The following is a 27,371-nucleotide window of genomic DNA, read 5'->3' as shown; positions in this document are numbered from 1 at the left end:
TAATACCTATAAATAACTAATGGCACAAACAAGAATCTCTGCTCCATATTATAGAGTGAAGTGACGGAGAGTAACATTGTCACAGGGAGATGTTAAGCTAACAAGACGTAAGGAAGAGGAGTCTAAAATTCACTTAGTGTTGCATTAGAACTACTTCTCAGATGAATTATCCCCAACGCTCATATGGCACAGTTGCACCATTCCTTCGTTTTTTAAAATATATTTTAAATTTGTTTTCAGAAGTAGTTCTAGTAAGTGATGCAACACCACAAGTAATACAACCAACTGCCTTTGAGAAAGGAATGTCATTTGTGGCAAGGTCTGTTTTTAGTTCTGCTGATTTAGTTGGAAAAAGGTCCATACTACGTGTGGTTTTAAAAAAAGGGAAGAGATCTTCCCAGCCTTGTAGAATTTGGCAAGACTTCCTGAAAAATGTAAATTTCTTAAGGACTCATGTGGCTCTGGGTCATGAGACAGACTGATCTGTAGACTAGGAATGAGGTTTCACTGGCAAGAAAAAGAATAATACTGTTGAAGTTCAACGTGTGTTCTACATTTTCAGGAGAGGCTACAGCCCAGGCTAGGCTGTTGGCATTCACAGGTAACGCCCAGCTGTCCTGTGGGGAGTTCTCATTTGCTTGGGATTTCAGGACTTTTAATAAAGGCTGTAGAAATATTTCTAACAATGGTTATTTCAAACAATTTTATCAGAATCAGGTGAAAGCCAATGTAAGAACAGCTTCTCTGTTTAGTCAATGGAAACAAAATCATTTACTTGCTACGTAACAAGTGGTGCACACCTTGCACTGTAAGTTTCGAGACAAAGAAGCCTGGCAGGGACTCAACTTTTTAAATGCTTTAAGATTGGTGTAAACTTGGCGTCACGTCAACATTGCTCTCTCCAAGGTATACTTACTATCTGAGAAGGCACTGTATTTTTAGGTCAGTCCAGTACCAAAAAGCACCTCAATGAAAAGTATGGTACCAAACCAGGTGGTGGTGGAATATTCACAGGTGAGGGGAGCCCTTAGAAACAAAGCCTAACTAAAATAGGCTTCTCTTTTGTATGATAAAAAAAAAAAAATAAATGTGCTGGCTTTTAAAATTTTAAATCCAAATTCTTCAAAGTGACCAAGGTGGGTAAGGCAATCCGATCAATCAGAATTTGTCAGCTATAACAACAACATTCCTGCTATATACACGTGATTCCTCACCTCCCCAGCCAGATTAATATATTCCACTATGTCCTGATCATAGAATGAAACTAAAAATATCCCCAAGTATTTACATTCTGCTTTCTCTGGATCCTTCCTCTGATCCTCATTGCCCAGCAAGGAAGAAAGACCATTTCAGTAGTTCAGGGCTGGAATGCATGGGGCTCAGTCACACAAATGGTGGAAACGGGTAAGCGGATCTGCTTTTCCAGTCAATGGAAAGCAGATTAAGATCCAGGCACTGGTGTTTTTTCCCCGCTGGCGTTAAAGGAGGCAGATAAGGTTTTTTCCTTCTTCTATTTCTTCTTGCACTTTGTCACTGGATGTGGCTATTTCAGCTTGCGCCGAGAAGACCGCACAGATGAACGTCAGAATAGTGCCACCAATGGCTGTGTAGAAAGCCCAGCCCAAGGAGCAGTCTCCTAGTTTGTAAGCAGAAGCGTAAGGTCCACAATAGCTTATTGCTTTCTGGCATCCCCAACCGGCAGGGTAAAGTATCAAGCCTAAAATAAGGAAGAGGCCTAGAAATAAAAACAGAAAGACAGAAGTTTAACAGATGTTCAGTTTAGCACCAAATGCAACACGTGTAGTAACGGTTATCATGGTCACTCCTTACTCCTAAATACCAGGATTAGGAGGAGAAGACTCATCCTCATCCATCCAACCTTCCACTACTGATTGTTTCCTAGTGTACACCATGCAGTGCTCTACCTTAACGTGGAGCTACCTTGTGTTTTTTCTTACAAAAGGCTTATTTCATATGATAATGGCCTAAATCCTCCTTTCAGTCTCCGTATTCCTTCTACATCCTTTGTTTTCTCATGGAGCTTGCAAAACATTCGAGCATCTCAACCTACTGTTTATATTTGCACTTTTCAAATCCTTAGGAATGTTTGCCTCCACTTTTGAGTTTGTGTTCAGCTAGCCCTCATTCAGCTTTATTTAGTCATTCATCATAAACACTTTTGCCTTTTTTCCTGTGGATTTTTCCTACATTGATTTTCTTGCCTGGAAAAAGAAATAATAATAATAAATAAATACAATAATTTAAATATAAAATAATATAATAATTTAAATATAAAAATAATAATTTCACACTGCACCTGCTTGTTTGGTCACATTATGGCGTAGCACAAAAATAATATTGCTAGTTCAGTAAGCTGCTTTCGTAACGAAGGGATTCTGGAGTCAGCCCCAAACAAACAGGTGGAAGTACCCACAATAACCAGTGCGTGGGTAACACCGGGATCCTCTAAACAGGCGATCGACGGCTGCAGAAGGAAAGCACGTTTCTAGCGACGCAGGAGTAAAAGCCTCAACTCCCCAGAGACCCTGTGCCTCAGGCTGGAAGTAAAAACCTCAGAGTAGATGGTTTGCCTGGCTGATCATCTCTCATATTCCTAGCTGTCTCTCCTCTGAGGACCACTCTTTATCTAAGCAGTGAAGGGCTTCCTTTAGGAAATTAAAATTCACATTACAGTCCCTGCACACATGATGGGTCTTTGCGCAATGCCGAGAGATTTAATCAAAATGCCTAATGTGCTGCTGGCGACACTGCTCTCTTACGGGCCTGGCTGAAAAAATGACAGATCTCCCTCCTGCAAGGTATGTAAGGAGGAGCTAAACATCAGGGCAGCTCATAGGTATCAAAATTTACTTTCTGTTTTGTTTAAAATTTTACTCAGAAGAACAGGAAGAATTATGAAAAGTAGTTTTTGCTTAAACACAATCAGTTTATCCAGAAAATGAATACAGCCTTCCAAATCCCATTAATACTATTTATTTGTCCTGCACTGTAAAACCCTTTATTCAACCTGGCACCTTGACAAAAATAGCTGGTAAAGGTGCTGTTACCATCTAGCAGTGGGCTGAAAGTTGTGGTTTTTATGTATGGTGCTTGTTCATCCATTAGATTTTATCTAATCCTGAAATTTCTACCAAGTAGTTCTTCTTTTTCCCTGTACTAAGAAGATTACCAGGAACAGCTGTAAAGACTTGTTTGCATCTTCTTCTATTCAGTCAGACTAGCCTGTTCTGTGGCATGTTCGGTTTCCCTAATTGTTTGTTTAAAGAAATTCAGCCAGATACAAGAAAACTTCCTCACTCAGGAAGAAAAGCTGTGTCCTAGCTAGTAAGCAGTTAAAGTACACAAAATGCAAACCCCATCATCCAACTGTCTAAAATTAATGTCTATGAATGCCAGACATTTCACAAAAGAAAGTCCTTCCTCCAGCGTTTTTCTAACGATGACACAACACCATGGGCATGAATGAACTGAATGTCATTATTCTTTGGGGCAGCAAAATCCATTAGCGAGTGATATCCATTCTCTTGTGAAGGGATTTCATCTTTGCTTACATTTAAGAACCAATGACAATTTTTATGCAGTGTTTCCTGGCTGATTGGCCAAACTACATTAAGTATAAAGTATTGCTTTATCTTGGACAGACCTGGATAAGCTGTGCTTTCATCCTGCTGAGCCCAGCAGCTGTTTCAGACTAAACACCAGCAGTTCCTTCTCCTCTACTCATCACTAGTTTCCTGTTCTGCGTTACTGGCATGACCATGCTATGTATTTTTCTGACTGTACACTGGTATGGGCTAGTTGCCATTTTCTCTAACGATCACAAGCCCTTTGGTAGTTAAAAATCACCATCACTGAATTAAGAAGCCGGAGCTGAAATGCCAATGTAGCTGCTGCCAACAAGGAAGTTTTAAAAATTTATCACTCCATCACTCGCAAGCCTAGAGAGTCTAAGTTTAACAGCAAACCTGGCTTGTGGCTGAGACACAAGCAGGACTGAGAAACTACACCCACCTCTTTTTACCAAAACTAGAGCACTGAACAACTCCTGAAAGCTACTGCTTCATAGTATGTACGTCCCGAGCTGAAAAGGCATTACCCAAAACTCAACCCCCCCAAAAGGCTGCAGCCCTGCTGTCAAGTGTAGTCATCAGGACTTTACTGAATTGAAATTTTTTTGGTAAGTGTAGAAATATTAGACGACAGCCCATAATTTGATAATTTCAGCTGTTTTCTCACAGATGAAAACAAAATTTGGAGAAAAGTCTTAACTACGGACTCGAATATGGTTAGAGTCTCACCCGATTTTTCCCTTAGCTAACTCTGTGAATGCTATACTGGCCTAGCATAATAAAAGAAAAAAAAAAAAAGTTATGTTTTCACTACCAAACCTACCTTCTACTACTCCATTTCAGGGCAGACAGAAAGCTTCTCAGGACATGCACCTTTTCTCACTATCACTAATATTTACCATCATTTCTCATTTCATTAATACCTGGTTCGTACTTGCTAGGAAAAGTGAATAAAGATGGATGATTCAACCAAGCCAATTCAACATATCCACAACAAAAACATCACTCCTTGGATTTCACACACACTAACGGCGAGTGGAGAGGCACAGATTTCCTCATCGCGTATTCAGCTCAAAGCTCCAACACCCAGCGCAATGGCTGAGCTGCACAGGGTGCATAGATCCCTTCCCCACTCTCCCTACCTGCCCAAAAATGGGTGCTCGAGTGAAAAGATCAAGAGAAGCTTTTCCTCCTGCTTCCAAGCAACTACAAAATAAACAGTCACAGGCTACAGAGCTCATCTCAATGACTCCTGCAGCTTAAACAAAATAGACAGAAGATGCTTTACCACCCACCAACAGAGCAAATCATGGGCTAAGCAGAAGCCAGCAATCCAAGGCACTTATCTGTCCAACTACTTGTAACCAGAGCAGCAGCTTCCAGAGACTCCACAAAGAGAAACACTCCTCTGCTCCTGGGAACAGGGATGAAGAAGGAAGGGAAGGAAAAATGCCCATGTGGAAAGAATAAGATAAAGACACAGCAGAGATAGCAAGGGCAGAAGTTGTGGTGCTGCTTGGAAAGTCACGGTCTGCTTTTAAACAGGCAAAAGGGTTAAATGCAATACGAAAGGCTTTGCAGTCTCTGTGCTCTTCCACCTTTGACCTAAGGAGCACCGCACAACCATTTTATGCAACATGAAAAAACCAGAGGGCTGTTTCTACAGCAAACAGCGTGGCCTTGATCTACATCTAACACACGTACAAGAAGCTGCAGTTGAGCAAAACCCACTGAGACGACAGTCTGTGGCCAGATGATCCACAAGGGGAAAAAAATATGGTTAATTCTCAGCACTGATTTCCCATATCAGTGTCTACAGGGCAGAGCCTGGTGAGGTCCCTTACGTCTCTTTGCTTCTTTGACAGAAGTTTAAGCTTAACTGCTTATATCCCTGTCTTTCTGTGGCTGCTGCTCAGTCCCCAGGGCTCGCCTGCCTGCAGTTCCCTCATTTCGGTTATTTATTTGCATTACCACAGAGCCTGCCAGCTCTGCTCACAGTTCCTGCCTCCAGTAGCTGACAATCTGCTTTTCAGACAGGAGACACACAGATGGAGCACAAGGCACAAGCGAGACAACCTCGAACAGCATACTGGCAATAGCATCATCACATCCACAGACAGTCTTCAGAGAAACGTTGAAGGAAGAGACGTGGGTTTTGAGTTGCTCGTGGACAGCAGAAACCCGCATCGGTGCGTGAAGCTTTGTCTTCGAAGAGTCCCCGGGGGAAAGGCAGAGGAGGGCGCCGGAAGGGCCGCACTGAGCCAGGAGCAAAGTACCTTGCCAGGGAATGAAACAGGGTGGAGAGCGTGGCCTGGAGCTCACAAGGGGCTGGAAAGCGGAGCCACGCGCCTTACTCCTGGCATGCGCTCATACGCACAGCGCACAGGAACACAAGACCAGCTCCTAGTACAGTCTACAGATCTGTATATAAAAGTTGCTCTCTGGATTGATTGACTATTATAATTCCCAGGTTTCTTGAATTCGATTCAGTTATTCTTACACTTGACTCACTCAAATACTACTTCTGCATTTAATCTGTATTGTGCAGCTTTCTAAGCCATGTAATGCTGTAAATTAAGATTAAAGCACTTAAGCTTTTGTTAGCCATAGCAGTACCAAGCTCAGTTTTGTGTTGTATAATTTTATGCCAGCATAATGTGATAAAGCAACAATTATCTCATGTCGACAGTTTGCCCTGAGATGTATATTGCAGAAGGATAGTAAATATTCATGATAGAGATTTCTTTTTCTTAATACATCGGTTTTTGCTCTTGTCCCAGTATCTCTGAAGAGAGGGCAATGTTCCAGAGGAAGAACAGAGAACAAAAATTGAGTGCTCTGTCTGAAGAAAAGTTTTCTGCAACAAATCCTTTCAGTTCTTCATGCTGACATGCAGTAAATGAGAGTTTTAATTCACAGCCAATCTACCTGTGGAAGTATTGCTGTTTGTTCTCCCTGCTGGGAGGAACAAATTCATTTTGAAAACATTACAAGCTGTTTTCCACTGTGCTCCTCTACAGGCTCACAGAGCGCAGGCTTGCTCTGGTATAGACTTTACCCCCTCTCTGAGCACAACTTCAGTGTTGGGAGTGCAGCTTCTGCTGTACACGTACTCTTGCTACTACTTCTTAATTAGCTCCATCCCACTTCTTTAACTTATCATGGTAATTTTTCATAATTACATTTTCCTTTTTGTTAGTTGTTGCAAGCTCTCAGTTACCTTTCCTCTTAGGCTTCCTTAAAACAGAGGTCTGAAAGAATGCTACACGGTGCTGCCAGATGCCCAGGAATGACAACAGAAAACTATTTAAATTACTCTTTTATCCAGAGACCTCATCTAAAACTCTTTACGTCTGTCAGCAGAGAACATTTTCCCATCTTTCACTGAAGGCAATTTGCCCACATAATATTTTATTATCAATCCCTAACTATCTGCTTTCAAAAACAAGCCTTAAGACATACAGAATTCAGATGAGATTTAGGTTTTATTGGATTAGACTAAAATATATTTCCTGATTGATTACAACACAGACAACCTATTAAACACCAGCCATTCTATATTCAAACGATGTAAAAGCAACTCCTTTCTCCCAAAATGCCAAAGCAAAACGTTACAGCGTACTGTGAAATATCGATATAAATAGAGCAGACTGCACCCCCGTGCTACAACGTTTCTGAAGACAGTCAATAATGCTTTTTCTATAGAAGAAGCCTTTTTGTATCTGTGCGCCAAGAACTTTTCCCCTTTTAAGGACCTGGAACTGCAGCAATCACTCCTCCTGTTTTTATACAGTGTCAGCTGCCAGGCTGACATTGTGGAAAACCAGCAGACCAATCTATCGTTCTGGGCATTTGTATGTCACATTACATGCTGGGGTCAGATCTGAGTAAAAGCTTTTTCATTCCATCCATGGAAGCAACTTTCAAGACAGGGGTTAGGCAGATGCTTGTTTAGCTAAGTGAATGCATTCTATTTAGTTTTGACAGTCCCCTGTGCAGCTGCTGTTGTGCCATATTAAACAACAGCATACACTAACAAAGCCAATTTCCATTGCAAAGCCTGAAACTATCTTCTCATTTCCTAGAAAAATAGCAAAAAAGCTTTTAAATGCTGCTGAAGAAACAGGAAATTAAGCAGCTGTGATCAATGAGGTGGCACTGCAACCGGCTCCCATGGAGCAGGCACAGCTGAGCAACAACCTTTCAGGAGAGGAAGCGAAAAAGGGTGAAGGCCGGGAGGGATTAGCCTTGCACAACACCGTGCAGGCCGGTGGCTTCCTCAGTGGCAGCGATCCTGGTCATTCTCCTCTCCTGCGCAACCACAGGAGATAAACGCCCAGCCCAAGGGCATTGTACCAGCCGGGCAAAATAAACCTGGCTTTATTGCTCATATTCCCAAATGTGCCAATAAGCTACCTGAATACCTGAGCAATTTCACGTGTAAAGTATTCATACAGATGTACTACGCTGGCCTAACCCAAGAAGGCTTTCACATATGCAAACTATCCCTGACAAACCCCTACCCCAAGCAGAATACTACCAGGTTGCCATTTGCATGCTTTTGACCGCTTCAGCCACCGACAGACAACCGAAGCGCCAGCCTCCTACTCAGCAGCTGGGTAACAAACACCTTCAGCCCCGTGAAATGATTCAGTAATCCCATTTTAATCAGATGAGAGCTAACGAGGTGGACGTAGGCCAGCTGATGTGGTGGTCTCGGCACTCCACATGTAGGATGTAGGAAAAGGGTGAGGGTAGTGCTGAGATGCTGGAGGGGAACTGCACAGGATGCTCTCCATCCTCCTGGATGACTGCCAGACCCACTGAACACAAGCAGCTGACCAGAGGCAAGAAGGTCTTTGCCCAAAAACAAAGGGGAGACTCTGCAAGCCCTAGAGCCTTGGAGTCGGCCTGTGGCCCTTTTGGAAACACTGCACGAAAAATGAAAGAAAAGTTCATAACATCAAACAGATAAACGCTTTAAAAAAGCCTACCTGGACACTACACTCAATGCAGGTTTGCACAAGCAGAGTGGATCTGGGATAAGTTGGAAGCATGGCTGTTGAGGGTGGGGAGGGCTGCTGGTGGACTGTGCTCCGAGGCAAGGTCCATACCTGCAATCGCTTCAGAGGACTGCAGCCTTATAGAGATTTCAGTGTGCCTGGGATACCCTAAGCTGAGGCAGAAGAATGAATTGTTTATAAACAGGTGATGGCTTAAAACCTGCACAGATATTTTTTTCCCTTTAGAATTGTCTCAGGGTCATATAAGGGTAAGCAGTTACCAGAAGAAAAAGCAGTTCCCTAACCACTGCCTTCCCCAAGCTAAGGAAAAGGATAATATCTCCACTCTTTTCAACAGTAAATTATCTATACCATTTGCTTATGTGTCTTTTCCCATTTATTAAGCAAATCAAAGACGCTCATTCATAACCAAACCTATGCAAACATATGTAAAATTCTGATGGCCCTACTGATGACCCTGGAAACAGGGACAGGACTACAGTGCAGAGGGCTACTGGTGGGAGACAACTATTAAGTATGTTTTGCTACCTACAGAAAAACACCAAAATAAGTCAGTTCATCAGCTTGACATGGGTTGTTTTGGCAGAATGACATCATATGGGGGATTCAGGGTTTGGTTTATTCAATATTAGTGTGATCTAACTGCCTGGACTTCTCTGTAATGAAACATGACTCTGCAGACTCCTGTTTTTAGGAGAGGGAAGGGCAAATTCACCATTAGCTTTTAATAATTTTTATACGTGTGGTGAGGGTGCCCATTAGTTGGGAGGGAAGGAAATGCAGAGGCTCAAAGTAAGATCAGCCCCAAGCCCTGAAATGACACCACTGCCTCTTTGCTGCCCATCAGCCACGTGGAGTCATGTCACCACCCTAAAGGAGCTCCTGTGTGGTGGATGCTAACCCTGCAATTAAGTCAAGATAAAGCACCTTATAGGGGAAAAGCCAAATGTTTATAAGTTTTCAGCAATGCAGAGGTAACTGAAGACCTCTCCAGTCGTAGGACCACTGCTCAGGCACAGTTGCAAGGGCTGGTCACTTCTCACATTCTACTTTAAAAGCCAATGAAGCATTGAGTGTTTTTAATCTAGGACAGCCCAATAAAAGGCTTGAAGCTGTGAAATGAGAAGCTCAGCTGTGGATGGTAAATTCAGGAGGTTACTGAGTCAGGAAAGGAAGTATCAGGCCACATCAATTATTCTGTCCATGAAAGAAGCAGAGGAGAAGACCCAGTACATTTCATACCACTCACCATAACCTTTTCCCCTGCTGTTTAAGCAGTGAGCGCCACGACCTCCAAACCATCAATCACTTGTGCTGAATCAGCAGAAAGGGAGTGAAATCCACCACCTGCTGACCGTAGCCCTTTAAATGAGGACAAAGCAACAACCTGCCTTGGCTTAAGCAAAGAGGTAAAAGGCCACCTTTCCTCAATGCTGATCCCACAGCATTAACGAGATCTTGGGGGTTGCAGGGGAAGGAGCTGCAGATGATCTAAGGCTCAGCAAGAAGGAAAAGGGGAAGGGGAGGCAGGAAGGGAAAAATTTTGGATGGCTTCATGGGTCGTACAGCAGCAGAGTGCAGTTGAGGAAGGAAGCAAAGCTCAAAACCACCGATTTCCTTCATCACTACACCAGGCACACCAAGGACAGGAGCTAAGCATAAATTAGCCTTCTGTCTTGAAAGAGTCACTCTCATCTTTCTTCTTTCATCTGAGTAAAAACACAGCATTTCTTGAGTTTAAATATTTTCCTAGTGTTTGCATCCTATATGCAAACAGCAGCATCAGTCTTGGCTCTGAGGCCTGGAAGCAAAAATTCAAGCAAAAATCCGACGCTCCTGCTACCCCCTTGGCGTCTTGGGGGACAGACAGCACTCTCTTACTCCCGCATGGCCAGGAAAGGGGTGTAAAGAAGTTCTCAGCATCTCACCTATGCCAGCAGAGGTAAGGGACCTCGGTGTGCACATGCGCCACAGTAAAACACTTCTCAGTGGGTAGCGTGAGAGTCTCACACTGAGCACTGTTTGATGGAAGAGATTTATGCTTGCTGAGAAAATCAGCTGCCAAACTTAATCACTGAAAACCTGTATTTTTGGTTTATTTTTCCACTCTGTTTACAATCTGCTGGGTGTTGTCAGGTTCCCACATGCCCACCTTGGTAATGCAGGAGATGAGCCGGCCTCCAAATCTAACAGAACACTGAAATCTCACTTTATTTCTTTGAAGTTACTAATACTCTCCCTCAGGCTCAACAGCAATTTAGTACTTGAACTCAATTTTCCTTCCCTGGCATATTCCAACACAGCAGTCCCCTTCGCTTGAACTTTCAGCAGCCAAGTGTGTATTAGATGTCATGCTGGCATTTGGCCATATAGGTTACAGGAAGCACTATACCGCAGACAGCAAAAGCAGTTCAGACTGTCAGGATTTCCATTATAAATCCCCCTCCCCCACTTTTTTCTTTCTTCCCACCCCAAGAATTCAGAATTCTGGCATCAGAAAAGAAAAACTGTGAGCGGAATCCAAAAGGAAATATACTTTTTGAAAAATGCATGCTCTGCATTTTAGAAAGACAAACAAGAAGTTTCCTTGCCTTCGAGGGCAAAACCACTCTCACTCTGCTCTCCTGCTGCCTGGGCTCCCCGGCCGAGCAACAGCTTCCGTCGCCTGCAGCAACGTGAGCTCACAAGGTGCTTTCCTCCTTGCTCGCCAGCTTGGCCCTTTCTCGGAGTCTGAGAAAATGGTCTTTTTTACAGCGTGCTGCTGCCTACAACTGAATATCCTAAACTACTCGGCAACCATCATGACCTTTCGCATGACACTCTGAGCATCAAAGAACTCTGGCAGCCTCGTGCCCCCTCCACAGCAGCTAACTGCTCCTTCTGCATTTTCTCCCCTCTCCGAGGAAAGCCCTGGCTGACCTCCTACTTCCTCCTCCACAACTCCCAATGGCCTCCTTACCTTCCAACAGCCAGGAGCAGGCAGCCGCAGGGCCGGATCCTACTTCATACACCCCCACAAGCAGCTCCAGATCCTCTTCCCCTTCAGGTGGTTCCCATCACGCTCTGCTGAGGCCACCTTTCTAATCACCCAGCCTCCCAAACGGAAATGATGACCAATAAGTATAACACGCTGAGCTGTTTCTTAGTGCAAGAGATGTAAAAAAACCCTCTCACAGCTGCCTTCAAACTCTGTTTCATTTTAGAAAATTGTGGAGAAGTTTCCTTGCATTTGAGGGTAAAGCTGCACTCCTGGAACTGTAATATTGTCCAGGGACTGTGGTAGTTTCTGATGGAGGAACTCCCCAAGATACCACAGCAGGAACAGGGGAAGACATGAATAGTAATAAAAGGGGAAAAATAAGAAATCATGGAAAGGACAGAGGAATGAACATAGGAGAGCTTGTGAGACACCTGAAAACACGAAGTACCATGGAAGAGATGTCACTGCTTGGGACTGGGCAGGACAAGGGCCAGGGTGGAAAACAGCCTCCCAGAGCAAAGCAGGGGTACAAGAGGAAATGCTGGGCAGGAACAAAGTAGGGTGAAATGTTAAGGAAACCTCAGCCTTGGGTGATGAGAGGAGAATACTAAAGCAGGACCCTGGAAAGAAAGAAGCCAAGTCATTCCCCAGCAATACTGGAGGAGAAACTGCTGGGGTGAGGGAGGGAAGCCCAAAACTCGCAGCAAACATCTGGGCCCAAGCAGACAGGCTCTGACGAAGTGGCCAGGGGAAGCCTAATGCTCCTGGCCCACCTGCAGTGGTCTTTGAAGACACAAACCTCTGGTTTGGCTGACTGGATGTATATCTGCTAACGGCGTAACTGCCAGCCTGGCCCAGGCTGCTCAGCCACAAGGCAGCAGCACACAGCCATGCGTTCACCCGACCGAGCCAGAGACACCCCTCGGCACGTGGCTGGGACACAGCTGGTCTCCTGACCGATGCAACCCAATTTTTACATGCTGGGTTTTTTTCACTTGTCTCTCAGAAACCCATTTAGTCAAGCCCCACTTGAGCTAGGAGACAGCGGACCATGAACAGAGAAAGTGGTGAGGGAGGGGGGGGTGACCTGCGAGAGGCCTATCAGATGAAGCCACCAGCACTCTGGAAAGACTTTAGAGAGGAGCAGCTATTTTATGCCCTTTCAATCAACCTGCCTGGCAATGCAGCCCTGGAGTAACAGACGCTGAACTCCCAAACCCAGCCGCCTCCCTGGCACGCCACTAGCCTTCCTCCTCCGCTCTCCCCGAAGCCTTCCCAGGCCCACGATGGTGTGGCTCCCCACAAGGAAACGCGGGGGTCTGCTCGACTTTTGTGGTTGAGATAATGTACTTGCTGCTATTTAGCTTCCGCCTCCCGGCACAGGGTCGGCACACTGGTGGGTTGTGGCTCACCGGCAAAGTCAGGCTGTGGGAAAGGGGCCATATCTGCCCAGCCACGACACCGGGGGCCAGCTCTGCCCAGCTGTGCCCTTAGAGGTAGGAAAAAAAATTAAAAGAATAAAAAAAGTCAAGAAAAAGCCAAAAAAAAAAAAGCCAAGTTGATGAACTTCACCAAGGAAACTGTGTCAGAGATGGAAACCAAATCTGGTTTAGGCTCTGTCCAGGTTATGTTTAGATTATATTATTAAGCACTAAAGTGAAGCACCCAAGCCCAACTAAGACTTGTAAACACATATGCCACTACCCTATATGCATACCAAGATATGTCAATGGGAAATCTAGTTATATCTGCCCATGGCAGGGGGGTTGGAACTCAATGATCTTTAAGGTCCCTTTCAACCTGAACCATTCTATGATTATGATCTAGTGTCTCTAGTTGTATTTACTTCCTATAACTAGATTATTAATGTGAAAATGTACTTTGAATTGGTTCTTATTAGCTACTGTATAATAACATGCTGCCTCTTCTAGCCTCTGCATTTCAAGTGATTCACAGACTGCAAAAATAGAGTACTTTTCCCAAAAAGACATTCAAATGAAAGTCTCCCTGGTCTTTTTGCTGCTGGGTAGTAATTATCTATTTAATTACATAGCTCCACTCTTTGCACTCTCTATTGTAGGGAAAAGATGCTTTTCCTGATGAAACAATCCTCAAACAGCTCCAAAACCAGGGCCAATGATTACTGTTTCTACAGCTCCAGAATGAAAGGTGCTGCAGTCTGAAAATAAGTGGTAGAAGGTCTTGCTCTATAACAAGGAAATTACAAGAGTTTAAACGAGAGCCATATTTTCTTTCTTTATGGCTTTTTCTTTGTAATTTTCTGCCACAAAAAAAAACCCTCTAAGGACCAGATTTGTGGGGGGCTCTTTCCTGTTGACCTAAATGAGAGTTTGCGCATTTGTCCAAGGGCCATAACAGAAGAGATGTTGCTTTCTGTTCTGTAATTTCACCGTAGGCATCATCCAGGTCACAACCAGTGTTGCTATACTGAAAAGATATATCCGGTGTCTGTTACTGTTTTTTCATTATGAATTCCAGGAATAAATGAACTTCTTGTATGTTTTTAATTATATTAAATCTCCACTGCAAAGACAAAGAGATTTTAAATGAGATTAAGTCTGCAAGATCCTGAGTTCCTGTAGATGACTACCATGGGTGCATCTCATCTTTGAAAATGAGATGTTTGACATACTTGCAAATATTGGACTGATACAGGGTGATAAACAAAACAATTTTGTGAGTTCTTCTCCTACGTTTATTAAAAACATAAGTGTTCACATTTGAAAGAATGATCTTACGCTTAAGACGATTAAGGCAGGGTTATATCTCATTCTCTGGTCAGGGCATTCGTCTAGCTATAATCCCTTACGGATTAACCATGCCGACAACTGTCCTTGAACAACTTGTTTAAGCAAGCTGAAGCAAATTTTCCAAAACTCAGGAACTGAGAAATTTGAAATTAACAGCTGCGATAAGTCATAAAGAAAATAATTTAAACCAAGTAAGCAGATGCTGTAATGCTACTGGCACAAAAGTAGTAGTGGACCCAATAAAGCTAATCTTGAGAAAACAAGTTGCTAGCCACAAGACGCCTGGCTGCAAATACTGGCAGGAGTACTTCTCATAGCAACGGTTTCAGTAACGTGACCCTTCTGTTACCCGGTTTCATGCTGTGTCATTTATCTGAATTAAAAGAAAGGAAGTGCTTCTATCCTCAGCTCAAAAAGGACTGATCTATCCCCTGACATGTAAGAAATGCTTTGTTGACCGTATTGTTCAATTCTTGAGGACACAAGCCCCGTTGCAGGTACAGGTGGTTTGATAACAAAACATAAAACTGTCTTTGCACATATTTTCTCACAAATGTATGGTCTCCAGAACAGTATTCTAACATACAAGAGCCTACTTCCTGCTGATCTTGATGTTAGACTAGGTATTTTGAGATGGTATCAGAGCTGTAAGTAATCTTTTCAGCAGATCCAAGTCTGACATGCCAAACATCTACTTACACTGCTAGCCAATCTCTCCCATACAAATAACCCTCCAACAGTAAAGAAGTAATGTCATCTCCTGAAAAACAGGTTTCATGGGTTATTTCTGAAGTACAGGCTAAGAAAGAAAGAAGCTAAAACCTTCCCTGGCTTAATCTGCACTGCAGAGCTGGTTCCTTGTCACACTGGTTCTGGCAGATTCTGTAAACCAGGAGAGACTACAGCAAAACCTGTAATTTTTATCTAAAGGAAATTCATCTGCAAATTGTATGCCATCGTGAACTGAAGCATCTTGAGCCAGCTCAGGGATCTAATTCTGCCCCCGAAGCACTAACCTTACATTGTGGGTGACATGAAATAAGTAGAATACTTTTATACCGAGGATGCATGAAGTGGAAGATGGTGAGAGCCACCACGCTAGGAGTCAGTGCCAGCCAATCCCTGGCCCGTACCACTGGCTCTGGAGGGCTGCAGCAGGCAGAAAATTCATTTTTTGCCTGCCTCCCCATGTGCCTTTAGAATAAGATTAATTTAGGTCTCAACTAAGCAAACCAGATTCATAAATGTTGAACACCTATCATTACACCTCCTGTCTAGGTATAGCCACCACAGACGTGTTTGGCCACCTCAGTGGAGGTAGGGAGGGGAGAAGTCAGATTCATATTTCAAGCAAACAAGTTAAAATCCCTTATTTTTGTTGTAACAAAACCATTTTATGAATTGAAAACATCTGCTTAAGAGCACCACCAAGAGGGAAAGAGGAGGTGGCCCTGCTCATTCCCTCCTTCCTCGCAGGTCTCTGAGGGCTGCCAGAGGCAGGGCAGAAGACCACTCTCCTCCTCCAGACAACCACACGCACACAGCACAAAAGATGAAAACCTGCCTATGGGACAGGCTCTCCCCACAGCTCACTGGCGAGTACAGAAAGCCAAATACTTCTCCAATGTCGGTTTACTAACAGTCATTTAATCTCTGTAAAATCCATGGGTTTAAGCGTTTCTGCTTGAATCTACGAAATCTGTAGAACTTATTCATCTTTCCAGGAGAAGCACAACTGATACTCGGACAGTGAAAAGATAAGCTCACTGGGCTGTGTAACTTCACCTGAACAATAAGCTGGCTAAAGGAAGGGTTTATTGTAAGGTATTGCTTGTCAAGCTCCCAGCCTTGAGGGAGGCTGCCTCGCCTGAAGCACTGGAGAACTGGGTGTGTGCCTGCAGGCTCTTCTTATCCCTGGGGTGGTATTTGCTCTCATTGCAGTCATGAAGCCTCTGAGACACTGAGAGAACTGCCTTTGGTCCAAGAAAGCCTTACTAAAGCAGTGAGAGGGAGATAGACTGCCTTAACGCAAGTATTAACTTTGCTCTCTGCTGGTAACAAAGGAGAGAAGTTTTTGTTACAGAAAGAAATTCAAACAGAGGGACAAAACTGAACAGCAAACAAAAGCAACACCGGTCAGTTCATTTTGGCACACATCAGGCTGAAATCCTGCTGCCAATGTCAATGCATTACATGCTGTGTAGCTATAAATTTCCGTTGTGTTTGAATAAGCACCACCATATAGAAACGCTTTGGTTCTGCCTAACACAGCCTGTCTGTAGACAGGACGAAATCACTGTATTTCTTCAGTTAAATGGCCCCAAAATCAAAATCTTTAGTTGCTCTCAAAGCACACGTACCTGCAATCCCTTGTAGCAGCCCGCAGACATTAAAAATGCTTTTCTTCATAATACTCTGCACACACATAGTAAAGACAGACACAAACGCCACGGCACAGAGAATCATGATTCCCACAGCTAGGAAAATAGCGGTTGCCTGCCAGAACCCACTGGCAATCTCATTGAAGTTTTCGGCGTAAGGACCACAAAGCGTGTCTCGTCTAGAAAGCTGCATGTGGGAGATTCTGGTGCAGCGCCCGTAGATGCCCAGCGTTGGATGGTAAGGCTCCTGCGACCCCCCCGTTCTGTTGTCCACATCTTCAGAGCTTGAAGGCTTTGCTTTGCCAATCAGCCAGTCGGCGCTCATAAAAGCAATGAGCTCTGCGAAGGCCACCACAATACTCAGGAGAGTCCATAGCATTGACCGACAAGTTACAATGACATGACACATATTGATGTCCAGTGCTTTTGATCAGTGCAGCTGACAGTCTCAAAATCCAGGCACAAGGCAGAAAAAATGAAATTATGAAAGAAAAAAGGGACCCAAGGAAAAATCACTGTGGCTGCTTTGCCTGCTGTTCCAGCTCTCACAAAGGCCAAGATGAAATTTCTCAGGAGAAAAAGTGAACGGCCCCAAGTTTTGCAAGCAGTGCAGTCATTTGTTCTCTCCCTTTAGTTCCTCCTTTTTTCTTTCTGGGATGCTGAGCTCTGAAGTACGCTTTTCTTTCTTAATATTCATACTGGCACATGACGCTGCAGGCTGGCGGGGGAGGCCACAAGGACTGCCCACTGTTTGACATCACACACCTACAAGAAAAAAAGAGACAACACATCAGCAGTGGAAAAAAGTCTTCGTTTCCACCCCCACAACGAGCCAAGATCTCGCACAGATCCACATTAACATGCAAAAGCTCTAGCAAGGGCCCGTCAAACAGAGCCTGCTGGAAACCTCATGGGTTTGTCCCAGGGGAGTGATTAATCTCCCGCTGCTCGGCCGTACTTATGGTATCTGCTCTACACCATCCCATTCCGGGAGTTTGTCGAGCACTTCGCAAGCAAAGGTCTTAGTAACCCAGCTGTCCCACCCACTCCTACCACCACGCCCCCCAATCATCTTCTCAGGTCGAAATTACCAAGGTTGCTGGCAGTGACCCAGCAAAATGTTCGTACACGTTTAAGCAGTTTCACAGACGTGCGGCTCCTGCCTTCAGTTTGGGGAGGCAGCACGGGGCGCCTTCGGGAAGGAAGCTGGGCACAGCTCCATGTGCCATGGGCACCAGGGTCCAAGGAGCAACGAAGGAACCTTGTTCCAACGCTCTGGGCTTCTGCTGACTGCAGCTGAGCCAACCCCGGCCTCAAGAGACGATGAGCAAGATTGCAGCTGGGGAGAGCCCGCCCTGGGATGAGGTGACCCAAGCCCATCCCTTTGAAGCCTGGGTTTTGTGGGAGTGGTGCTTCCCAGGTTCTGTGCCCAGCTCTGCAACCCTGTTTCAGAAAAAAAAAAAAAAAAAAAAAAAAAGAGTCTGCCTGCAGGTGTGTCACACGCCTCACCGTGAACTGATGCCAGCACTGGCAGCCTCTGGTGACTTGCGCCACTGTAAACAGGAATCTGCGGAAAAACGCCCCGGTGGCTGCCACGTGGCCAAGAGCCCCGGAGACAGAGACTGCCAGTCAGCCTTGAGCTTCTTGACTCCTCTCAGTTCCCCCCTTCCACGGTCCTCTGCAAGCTGAGACTGCAGCAAAACGTTCCCCAGGGCTTTCAACGGCAGTTGATGACATTCCCAGAGTTACACTTCTCTTAATACAAGAGGCAACCAGAGATCGCTATACTTCCAACTCGTATCCAGATACTGGCTTCAAAATAACAAACGGGTCATCGCACACGCCTCTGCGCTCCAACCGAAACCGCGTCGCCCGAAAGCAAGGGCAGGGGGGAGCAGGAAATGCCCTCACGTTACCCCTTCCGTGATGAGAATGTAGCACTTCCAAGTTTTCCTTACAAAAAAACCAAATAGTGACAATGAACTGGAAGCAAGAGAGTGGAGAACCAGATCTGGAGCTCACTGCTGCGCTGCTGCCAAACACAAAGGGGTCGTCAGATGCCCGAGAAACAGACATCCCCAGTTGTTTTTTTTAGCTTTGTCAGGGGGTTGGTATTTAATTTTTTAGGAGCTTCGAGCCCAGTGGTTGAATGCTAGTCCTGCTGAACGCAAACCAAAACACATACCCACAACTTCAACACATTCACAATTTCATCCAGCAATTTCTCCTCTAGTAGTTGTAGTGAATCATCCGCAAGATTTTATCCGCCTTTCTCCTCCTTGTCTAGATCTGCAGACTCCGCTGGTACTAGCAGATACACAGACTTAAGCTGCTGTGCCAACAATTGAATTTTGTCTCCCTTAGTTTGACGTTACAGCATTGCCTTAAAAAAAGGCAAAAGATATTTAGATGTGCTTTTAGCCATACTGAGATAACAGTCCAGCTCATTTTCCGTTTTTGGGGGAAAGCACGAACATTTCAAGCAACCTGACATACTCATAACTTGAATACACCCTTTGTAATAACTGAGAGCTGAAGTGTCAATCTGCCAAAGAAAAGTTCATTTTCTCAGTATTTCCACTTTAAATAACAACTGGAATGTAGGAAATGTCCACGACAAACCTACAGTCTTCTGATGTCATCTGCATAATTAAAGGCAATTTAATAAAAAATGTCTTTATTTCTTACGAGAAGTTCCAAAAAGCTCTAGAATATGTATGAAGTTCCAAAAAGCTCTAGAATATGTATTTCTGCGCAAGCACCCCACCCGTGTGAACTCCTCAACTTTCTCCTGGATTTTAATTAAGGTGCAAGTGATATAAGAGTTGAATACTCATCATAGCTGTTACTGTTTACCCTGTACCTGCTGAGCATAAAATCAGACAAAAATTTGAGCAATCTGGTCTATTGGGAGGTGTCCCTGACCATGGCAGGGGGGCTGGAACTAGATGATCTTTAAGGTCCCTTCCAACCTAAACCATTCTATGATTCTATAATACTGTTCATTGAACACAGATGAGAACAAAGTTCGTATTTACTTAAGTAGGTTGAAATTCCACTAACAGCCATAAAACTACGGCACTGATAACAAACGTGGGATACTGTATTCAGGTCGGAAGACCAAACCATGGGATTCCTTTCCATTTGAAATGCAACGCAAGAATAAATTGCAGTACCATTTTAAAACATGGTATCTCCATAAGTCACTGCATAAGCAAAATAGCCTGTCTAAAGAGGATATTGACGTCATGTCAAATCTCAGGACTTCACTGGGACATACACTTCCCTGTTTCGCAACACAGGGAAACTTCACAGCTCCTGAAAGTTAGTAAATGTCATCAATAACTACAGTTCAACAGAATATATTTTGCTTTCCAATGAAACCTTCACAATTCTGCTTTTCCCAGGTAACGAGTATTTTATTCTGGTACAAAATGTATCTCCAGAGCAACGTATCATTATTCATGGGAGAACTTCTGCATAAATTTATTCTTGCACTAGTGATGCCCTCAAACAGGAGTGCCACTCACCTACAGCTCCTTTTTGCGAACAGACGTACAGAAACATACAAAGTATGATGGTGGGACCGGACAAGGGGCAGAGTCCACTCTCCTACAACTCCTGTTCATGAGCAGATGGACAGAAACATATAAAGTAGGATGGTGCATAGTCCTGAGGAGGGACAGGGGCATTTCTTCTTTGTGGGACTTTGAAAGGAAAGATTGCAGATACAGTACTGGAGATAAGTTACAGTTCAGTCACATTTGCGTAGTTAACCTTTTCCTTCCAACACACCCCACCTCAAGTTTCCAGATGAACCTAACCAATTCTCACAGGGCTCCAACACGATGATTGTGCCATACGGCAAAGCCTTTCCAGCTACAGAGTGTGTTAAATAATGGTACTTCATGAAGATTCCCTCCAGGACTCTGCTCACTCCTCTTCTTCCATTTTTGCTGAACAGAAACTCAAGCTAGGCCCTTGTGAGTTTCAAAATTGGCTGCTTTATTCCTCCTCGCAGTTTCCCATCCCTCAACAAATTTTTTCCATGACAGAACTGTGTGTTCTTCACAGCAAACCACTCAGTATCCACTTCTGACTGACTGTCAAAATATTTGCTTTGACAGCCCAAATTCAAAATATACAACAGTTCTTTAACCCCTTTGGTATTAACTCATTCAAAATAATTTTCACTGAGGAAGCAGACTACAAAAGGTAGGCTCGTCCCTTACTCATTTGGGCCTCCCCCTACTTTTACTATTGCATGCAGTTGTACAGATGTGGAAGGAGGCTGTCTGTGCTGGGGAAGGGGGTGCCCCAGGAAGGAAACAGCCCTGCATGGCAAGCACCATCCCACCCCACCATACAGCCCACCATTCCTTGGCTGGACAGCACAGCTCTTGGAAGGGTCAGAACTATACCTCCAGTCTCATTTACACTGCTCCCTGCACCATGCTCATGGTCAGGCTCTCCATTAAGTGAAGTCTAACGCAGTGAAAAGATGTCAGTGAGAGCATCAGATCCTCACAGCATCCAGAGAGAAAAAAAAAACAGAGTTCTTGCATGAAAAAATCTTTTGGTTGTTCTAATTTAACAAAACAAACCATCTTAAAATATCCCTAAAACTTTCATCCTCTTTAGATGCAACTTTGACGGCCAGATACTCTGCCTCCAGTTTTACTTTCACATCTCTAGCTCAGACTATTCAGCCATTGCCTTTTACTACACAACGTTGCTATATGCTAAGTAAATAAATAACATCTATTTTTCTGAACTAGATAGGGAAACACACTTGCCTCCATTACGCTTACACTGCCAAAACCAGAAAGTCAGAAGTTGATCCAAATTGTAATATTTGAATTAAGGTTTTGATTTTAGAGATGTTGAGCTGCAGGGTTTTGCTTTGGCATACCAGGCAGATAGGAAGGAACAGCTGCAAAGTTCAAATCTGAGTCAATCACATACTATGGCTGTTTATTTTACAAAGGTGTCCTACAAGCAGCGTACAAGAGACCCACAAGTACCTTCCAGAACACTGTTATGGCCAGTCCTTATGGTTTAGGGCCATGCTCTCCTTATGGTTTGACTGAAGACAGGGCGCTTAGACTAAACCCTACAATTCAGCCTTCACCCTTCCCAGCCTGGTTCCATCAGCTCAAGAGTGAGAATAAATCATCTTTAGATAAGTGACTTTTGGCTTGGCTTAAACAAACAGCTAAATGTAAGGCCACACAGACTGCTGAAACAGTCCCAATTTATAAAACAAATCCAGGCACAATCAGACATTTTCTTCTAAAGCTGGCTATAGTCCGAAGCACAACTACATGGAGGAGTTTCTAAACCCTATTTACAATACACAAGTTTGAGCATCTCATAACCCAAAACGTGCAAATCTCAGAAGCCTGGGTTCTGCTTTCTCTGAAACATTATTTGTTAGCAGTTATAAACACTGTGAAAATGCTTTGAACTGTGAGGGTGAAGTGGCTCCTATTTATGTTGATGTTTGCAGACTCATTATTTAAAACAAACAGAAAGAGGCTCACACACTAAGACTCAATTACCTCAAACTGACCCCCACCCAGGTTCACATGAGCTCCCATCCTTAGGTCTTGCTGGACAAGCAAGCTGGTCACCTCTTGAGCTCACCCTGCCTGGCAGAGTGAGGCAGCCACCAAACCATGAAGGCAGTAGGGACAACACTTAGAAAACATGGGATGAGCATTAGAGATTATTCGTTTTCTGGATGAATGATAAATGTAAGTAAATAAACTTTTCCTCCCACTTGGTCCCCTCACAGGAGATGCATTCTTCCAGGAGCTGCCGCCCAGGAGGAGAGGGCAGGCTCCTGCTGACTTCCACTCAGTCTTCAAATTAGTGGACCAGACACCAAGCAGCACTTCTCAGGAGATACCACCATGAACATCAACCCACCTTGCTAAATATGCACCTCTACATTTCTGTCCCCACACCCTTAGAGGTGACTTGCAAATGTAAGAGCAAATGTAAGAAAAGGTACATTCATAACATTCCCCTGTCACAAGAGAAAAGGGACAAGGATTAGTACCTAAAGAAAGACAAGTTGTCCCAAAAGGTTTGGAGTAAGCTTTCTCTGCAGACCACAAGGAGCTTTGCTGGCACTGACTTCTGGTAAGCAGTACATAGTCACCACGGGAAGCACCTGGACCGAGAACAGGGAAGGTCACTCGGATGCTTCAGTGTGTCTTTGTTTTGTTTTTAAAGGCAACACATTTCAAAGTCATCGAAAATATTCAGGGTCAGATAATGAAACAGGAGAAGGTACTTTAAAGCTGAAGTGGTTGCAAAGCTTCAGACAAACAGCTGAGAATAAGCAAAGGATTCTCTCCCCCTCCATTCACATCCATATTTTCATCAAATTATTGCCTACTGAAACAACATTCCAGAGCAGAGCTTTTTCACTTGAAGAACAGAAAGCAAAGCTTTGATTAGTCGTCACTTGTGAATTAAAGGAGACCAAACATTTGCATATCTCAGAAATATTTAACTGTTATAAACCTGCACAGGCATATTAACGAGTGCATTATTGTGACAGGCTGTTGAAAACATGCCATACTCTGTTCATAGACAGATGCATTTCACTGGTAGCAGAAGAAATGGAGACTTAGAATGCATCATGTCTTGCTCCTGTTGGCACAATATAAGATGTGAAATATAACTAAAATATTTTGCAAAATAGTTAAAACTCACTGAAGTACCCTAATCAAATCCTTATTTTCCTTGCCTTTCATTTGAATTATGCCCTGTTTACTTCAGCCTTTTTCTACCAAAGACAGAGCCTGTTGATGCAAAATCTTTCAATTAAACTATCCCTCATGTGCCCAAATACCCAAATTCTATGTACCACAACAGGTAAAAAAAAAAAAAAAAAAAAAAAAAAAAAAAAAAAAGAAAGACAAAAAAACTGCTGACAGTGACTGTTCTCCTGATGCAGCATGAGATGGTTATTCCACACGATCTTGCAAGTGGGCTTCTTCCTATCATGCTATGGAAAATGCCATCTAATTACAGGTGGATTTGTTTCTAGAATACATCACTGTAAAAGAAATGAATATAAAACTTATTTCCAACTTTTAAAAAAAGCAGTTGAAATGTACTATTCTCTTCCTGACCTCATTAAAAGCCATGGCAAAACTCCCACTGACTTTAATGGGGCCAATACATCACTGAAAAATCACTAGAAGAATGAGAGTTTCCAAATTTTCAGACCAACTGCAGGGGAGGTTTAAACACAGGATTCATTTCCCTCTTCCCTCATCCAGACAAAACTTTGCTTATTGTCCCCCCACTAAGAGGAGATCAAGCTAACTCGGATTTCCAGCATCTCCTCTGAACCGCAAATTCTCAAGCAGATTTGTTCCATTGCTCTGTATTTATTGACTTACAAAATTCCTTAAACCTGCAGCCATTACGTTGTGTTTTGAAAACTTACTCAAGATCTTTTGCAATTCCAAAATTTATTAAAACCTATGAGGCTAAGAAAAGCTAACGTGTAGTATTTCTATTGTTGCTATCTCCAGAGAAAATTACACATCACATAAAAAATCATCACTAAGGGAGCAATCCTGGCTACAATTAGTGATAGCCTAACTGCTCAGGAATTTACCAACTGGGAGTGGAATCGTTGAGTTTCCTTTCATACTTCAACTCCTCACTAGCTCACTGAAGTCTCAGTCTTCAAGAGTCTCATCTGAAGCCCCCTTTCTTGGTTACCCACAATATCACACCTATCAATCAGACTCAAGTATTCACTGTGTTGCAATTACTTCTTACAACATCTCTTAACTACAGCTTCTAAAGGACTGGCCAGGGAGAAAGGGTGATTAGGAGGAAAATGGGAAGTCAGAAGGGAAGTCCTACTAATATTTGGTAGCAAACAAATCCTTGCTATTTTTATACTAAGGATTTTTACCTTAAAAGGAAGCTAGGCTTTGGCTGTTTAAATAGTTAACAGCATGTGCATGAGCTAGAGCATCAGCCCAGAAACCTTGGAATCTGTGCTTGCTGTAAAAAACAATTCACTCCCATGAGTTCATAGTGACAGATTTGGAACTGCTCTTAATAATTTATGAATATTGTATTAAGATATTTATTATACTAATATATTGGTTATTGTTTAATATGAGACTGGTGAGAAAAACAGTCAGGAAAGGAAAGAATGACTCAGTTATGCCACTTCTCAGCAAACTCTGGAGAATTACTTACTAAAAAGACAATACTAAGACAGGAAAAGCCTCACAAACACAGCACATCAAAGATGCAAGGACTGTTTAGGAAGGAACAGTCTCTCAAACTGAAGGGAAGAGAAGCTGTTTTGGACAAACAAGCTTAAGAAAAAGGGATCTATTGGAGGTGCCTGTTGAAGTTAGGCCAACATGGGACTTTAGGCAAAGCAGATACCCCTGCAAACAGCCTTGGTTCCTTGTATGAAGGAAACACTGCTTCAGTTAATGCTCAAAAGGAAACCATTGCCATATCTCCCTTCACAGTTGTGGCCGCATTAGCAGAGCGACCACAAAGGTTATGGATCTCCAGCCTGTCTGAACAGTCTGGGGTGAATCATTCTGCTGTGGAGAGAAGACCTGAGGCTGTAGCCCCGAGGACTGCCCTTTGGGAGCAGGAAGGACCCAGAGGTATTTGCACTGTTACTCACCGCATATGCCGGTAAACAATACCCTGTGTCAGTCCCTCCAGAAAGCCACCAGTTAGCAAGTCACCTTACAGGTATCAACTATTCCCCACCTTCATGATGCGTAACGTTCCCACAGCACGGAAAGGAGGCACTTCCAGCAGAACAGGGTGCACTTTGGATCCGAGCCATACAGCTCAAGAAAACCACCCAGCTACAGTACCAGCGACAGATGAGAACCTATCATGTTTCAAAATGTATGTATTCATTTATGTTCCTCTTAATTCAAACTGAAAGTGAAACATCCTTCAAAAATTATCAATACAGACGAGCAGCTCAGCACAGTAACGCATACAAACTCGTGCACATGACAGGAGCACCATTATTGAGCAAACACTGATTTTCAGTGTGCTGGAGCTGAGGAGAACCAGTAGTGACTCAAGATAACTGAAAAGCATCGTGATGGATCAGAGCTGGAAAGGCATGGAGACATCTGAAACATCTGGGCACCACATACAACAGTAAATTTGAAAAAAGTGCATGAAAATCCTTTTATCTGGTCTGAAAAGAGGCAATGTACTTGGAGAAACACATACACACAATACCTCTGCGAACATCTACTGAGTGTGAGCTTTAATCATTATTAATGGCTAACCATTTAACCACGGCCAAGACAAAAAACTGAAATGAGATGTTTCTGATACTGCATATTTCATTAATTAATAATTGTAGGAATACTGTGTTCAGTTGGGATCACTACACTTTAAAATGGAAGCTCACTGCAAAGAGCTCGGAAAAATCTAGCCTAATAATTCAAATTCTGGAAACCCCATTTTAGAGCAAGAAACAAAAAGAAACATGATTTATTTTAGCAACTGGATTCAATTCTAAAGCCAAGATTAGACATAACTTCTACAAGCTGAGCCACATACAAAATTCCGTCGTTTCATGCATTTTGACTTGCTAGACTAGGTATCAATAGCAGTCCTTTTCTATTATTAAAATGTATACAACTGTTAAAATTAATAACTAGTAAAATTTTTTAAAAGCTGGAAAGGGCCAGAGGAAAAAAAACATCTGCACTTTCCTTAACTTCACTTTCTCTGAAAACGCTCTATCATCTCTCTGCCACTGATGTCCTGCGGTTTCTGTCACAGCAGCACTTAATGGAGCAAACAAAAACTGTACCTGTGTAGGGATATGCATATACGTAGGATACTGCTACACCTTCCTGCCATCTAGATACACAGGAAAAATGAAAGGATGAAGGCATTATTAACCATCCCAGTTTTCAAGATGGGATGTTCCTCAGTCATATAACAAAGTCTGTAGCAACACTGGGAACTGAACCTGAATGCTGGGTTTGCCATTTGCCATTACAAACCCTAAAACTTTGGGGGTTTAATATACTTCTTAGGGTCATGCACTGTGCCAACCACTTCTCTTGTCATCCCTCAAACACAAACCTCAGCTATTCCTCTCACTTTGAGTCTCCAGCACTGACATGCTGCCTGCAAAGGTACTCCTTCTTCTCCACCAAGTATGACCATGGACAAATGATACTAAATGAAATGATCATATCTCCAACAGTAACTTTGATTTTCCTGGTTGTTGAGAAACAGTTTTGTTATTAAACTGTATTTTTTTTCTGAAAGTATTCACAGTTGAAATAGGTAATTTTCATAGCAATATGCCCACAACAGCTTGTCCATCCTACCAGGAAATACAAATTCAACTGCAAGGAAACAGCCTTCTCTACTTGTAATTTAGAGAAGAACAGAATTTCAGTCATAAGACCTATAGGGGATGATTCTGCCCACGTGCATACCTTATTGAAGAGAACGAAGCTAGGACAATAGCAGGTATTCAACAGGTCCCACAAGGTTATAGAGAGTGAACTTACTTCAGGACAGACAGCCTTTTTATGTATTGGGTTGGTGAGTTTTCTTTTTAAAGAAAA

The 27,371-nt window shown here is 43.3% G+C and overlaps 1 protein-coding gene across 1 annotated transcript; it reads right to left on the bottom strand.

Moving 5' to 3' along the window:
- Positions 1-1,478: 1,478 nt before the first annotated feature.
- LHFPL2 (LHFPL tetraspan subfamily member 2) lies at positions 1,479-17,155 on the bottom strand. Its single transcript, XM_074166758.1, has 2 exons — positions 16,726-17,155; positions 1,479-1,735 (listed from the first exon to the last, which is right to left on the bottom strand). The coding sequence occupies exons 1-2, from the start codon at positions 17,153-17,155 to the stop codon at positions 1,479-1,481; spliced, it is 687 nt and encodes a 228-aa protein (XP_074022859.1).
- Between the last annotated feature and the right edge of the window lie 10,216 nt (positions 17,156-27,371).

This window comes from Numenius arquata, chromosome Z (genome assembly GCF_964106895.1).
Source record: "Numenius arquata chromosome Z, bNumArq3.hap1.1, whole genome shotgun sequence".
NCBI classification, from domain to species: domain Eukaryota; kingdom Metazoa; phylum Chordata; class Aves; order Charadriiformes; family Scolopacidae; genus Numenius; species Numenius arquata.
This window is presented reverse-complemented; position numbering and strand designations above follow the sequence as displayed.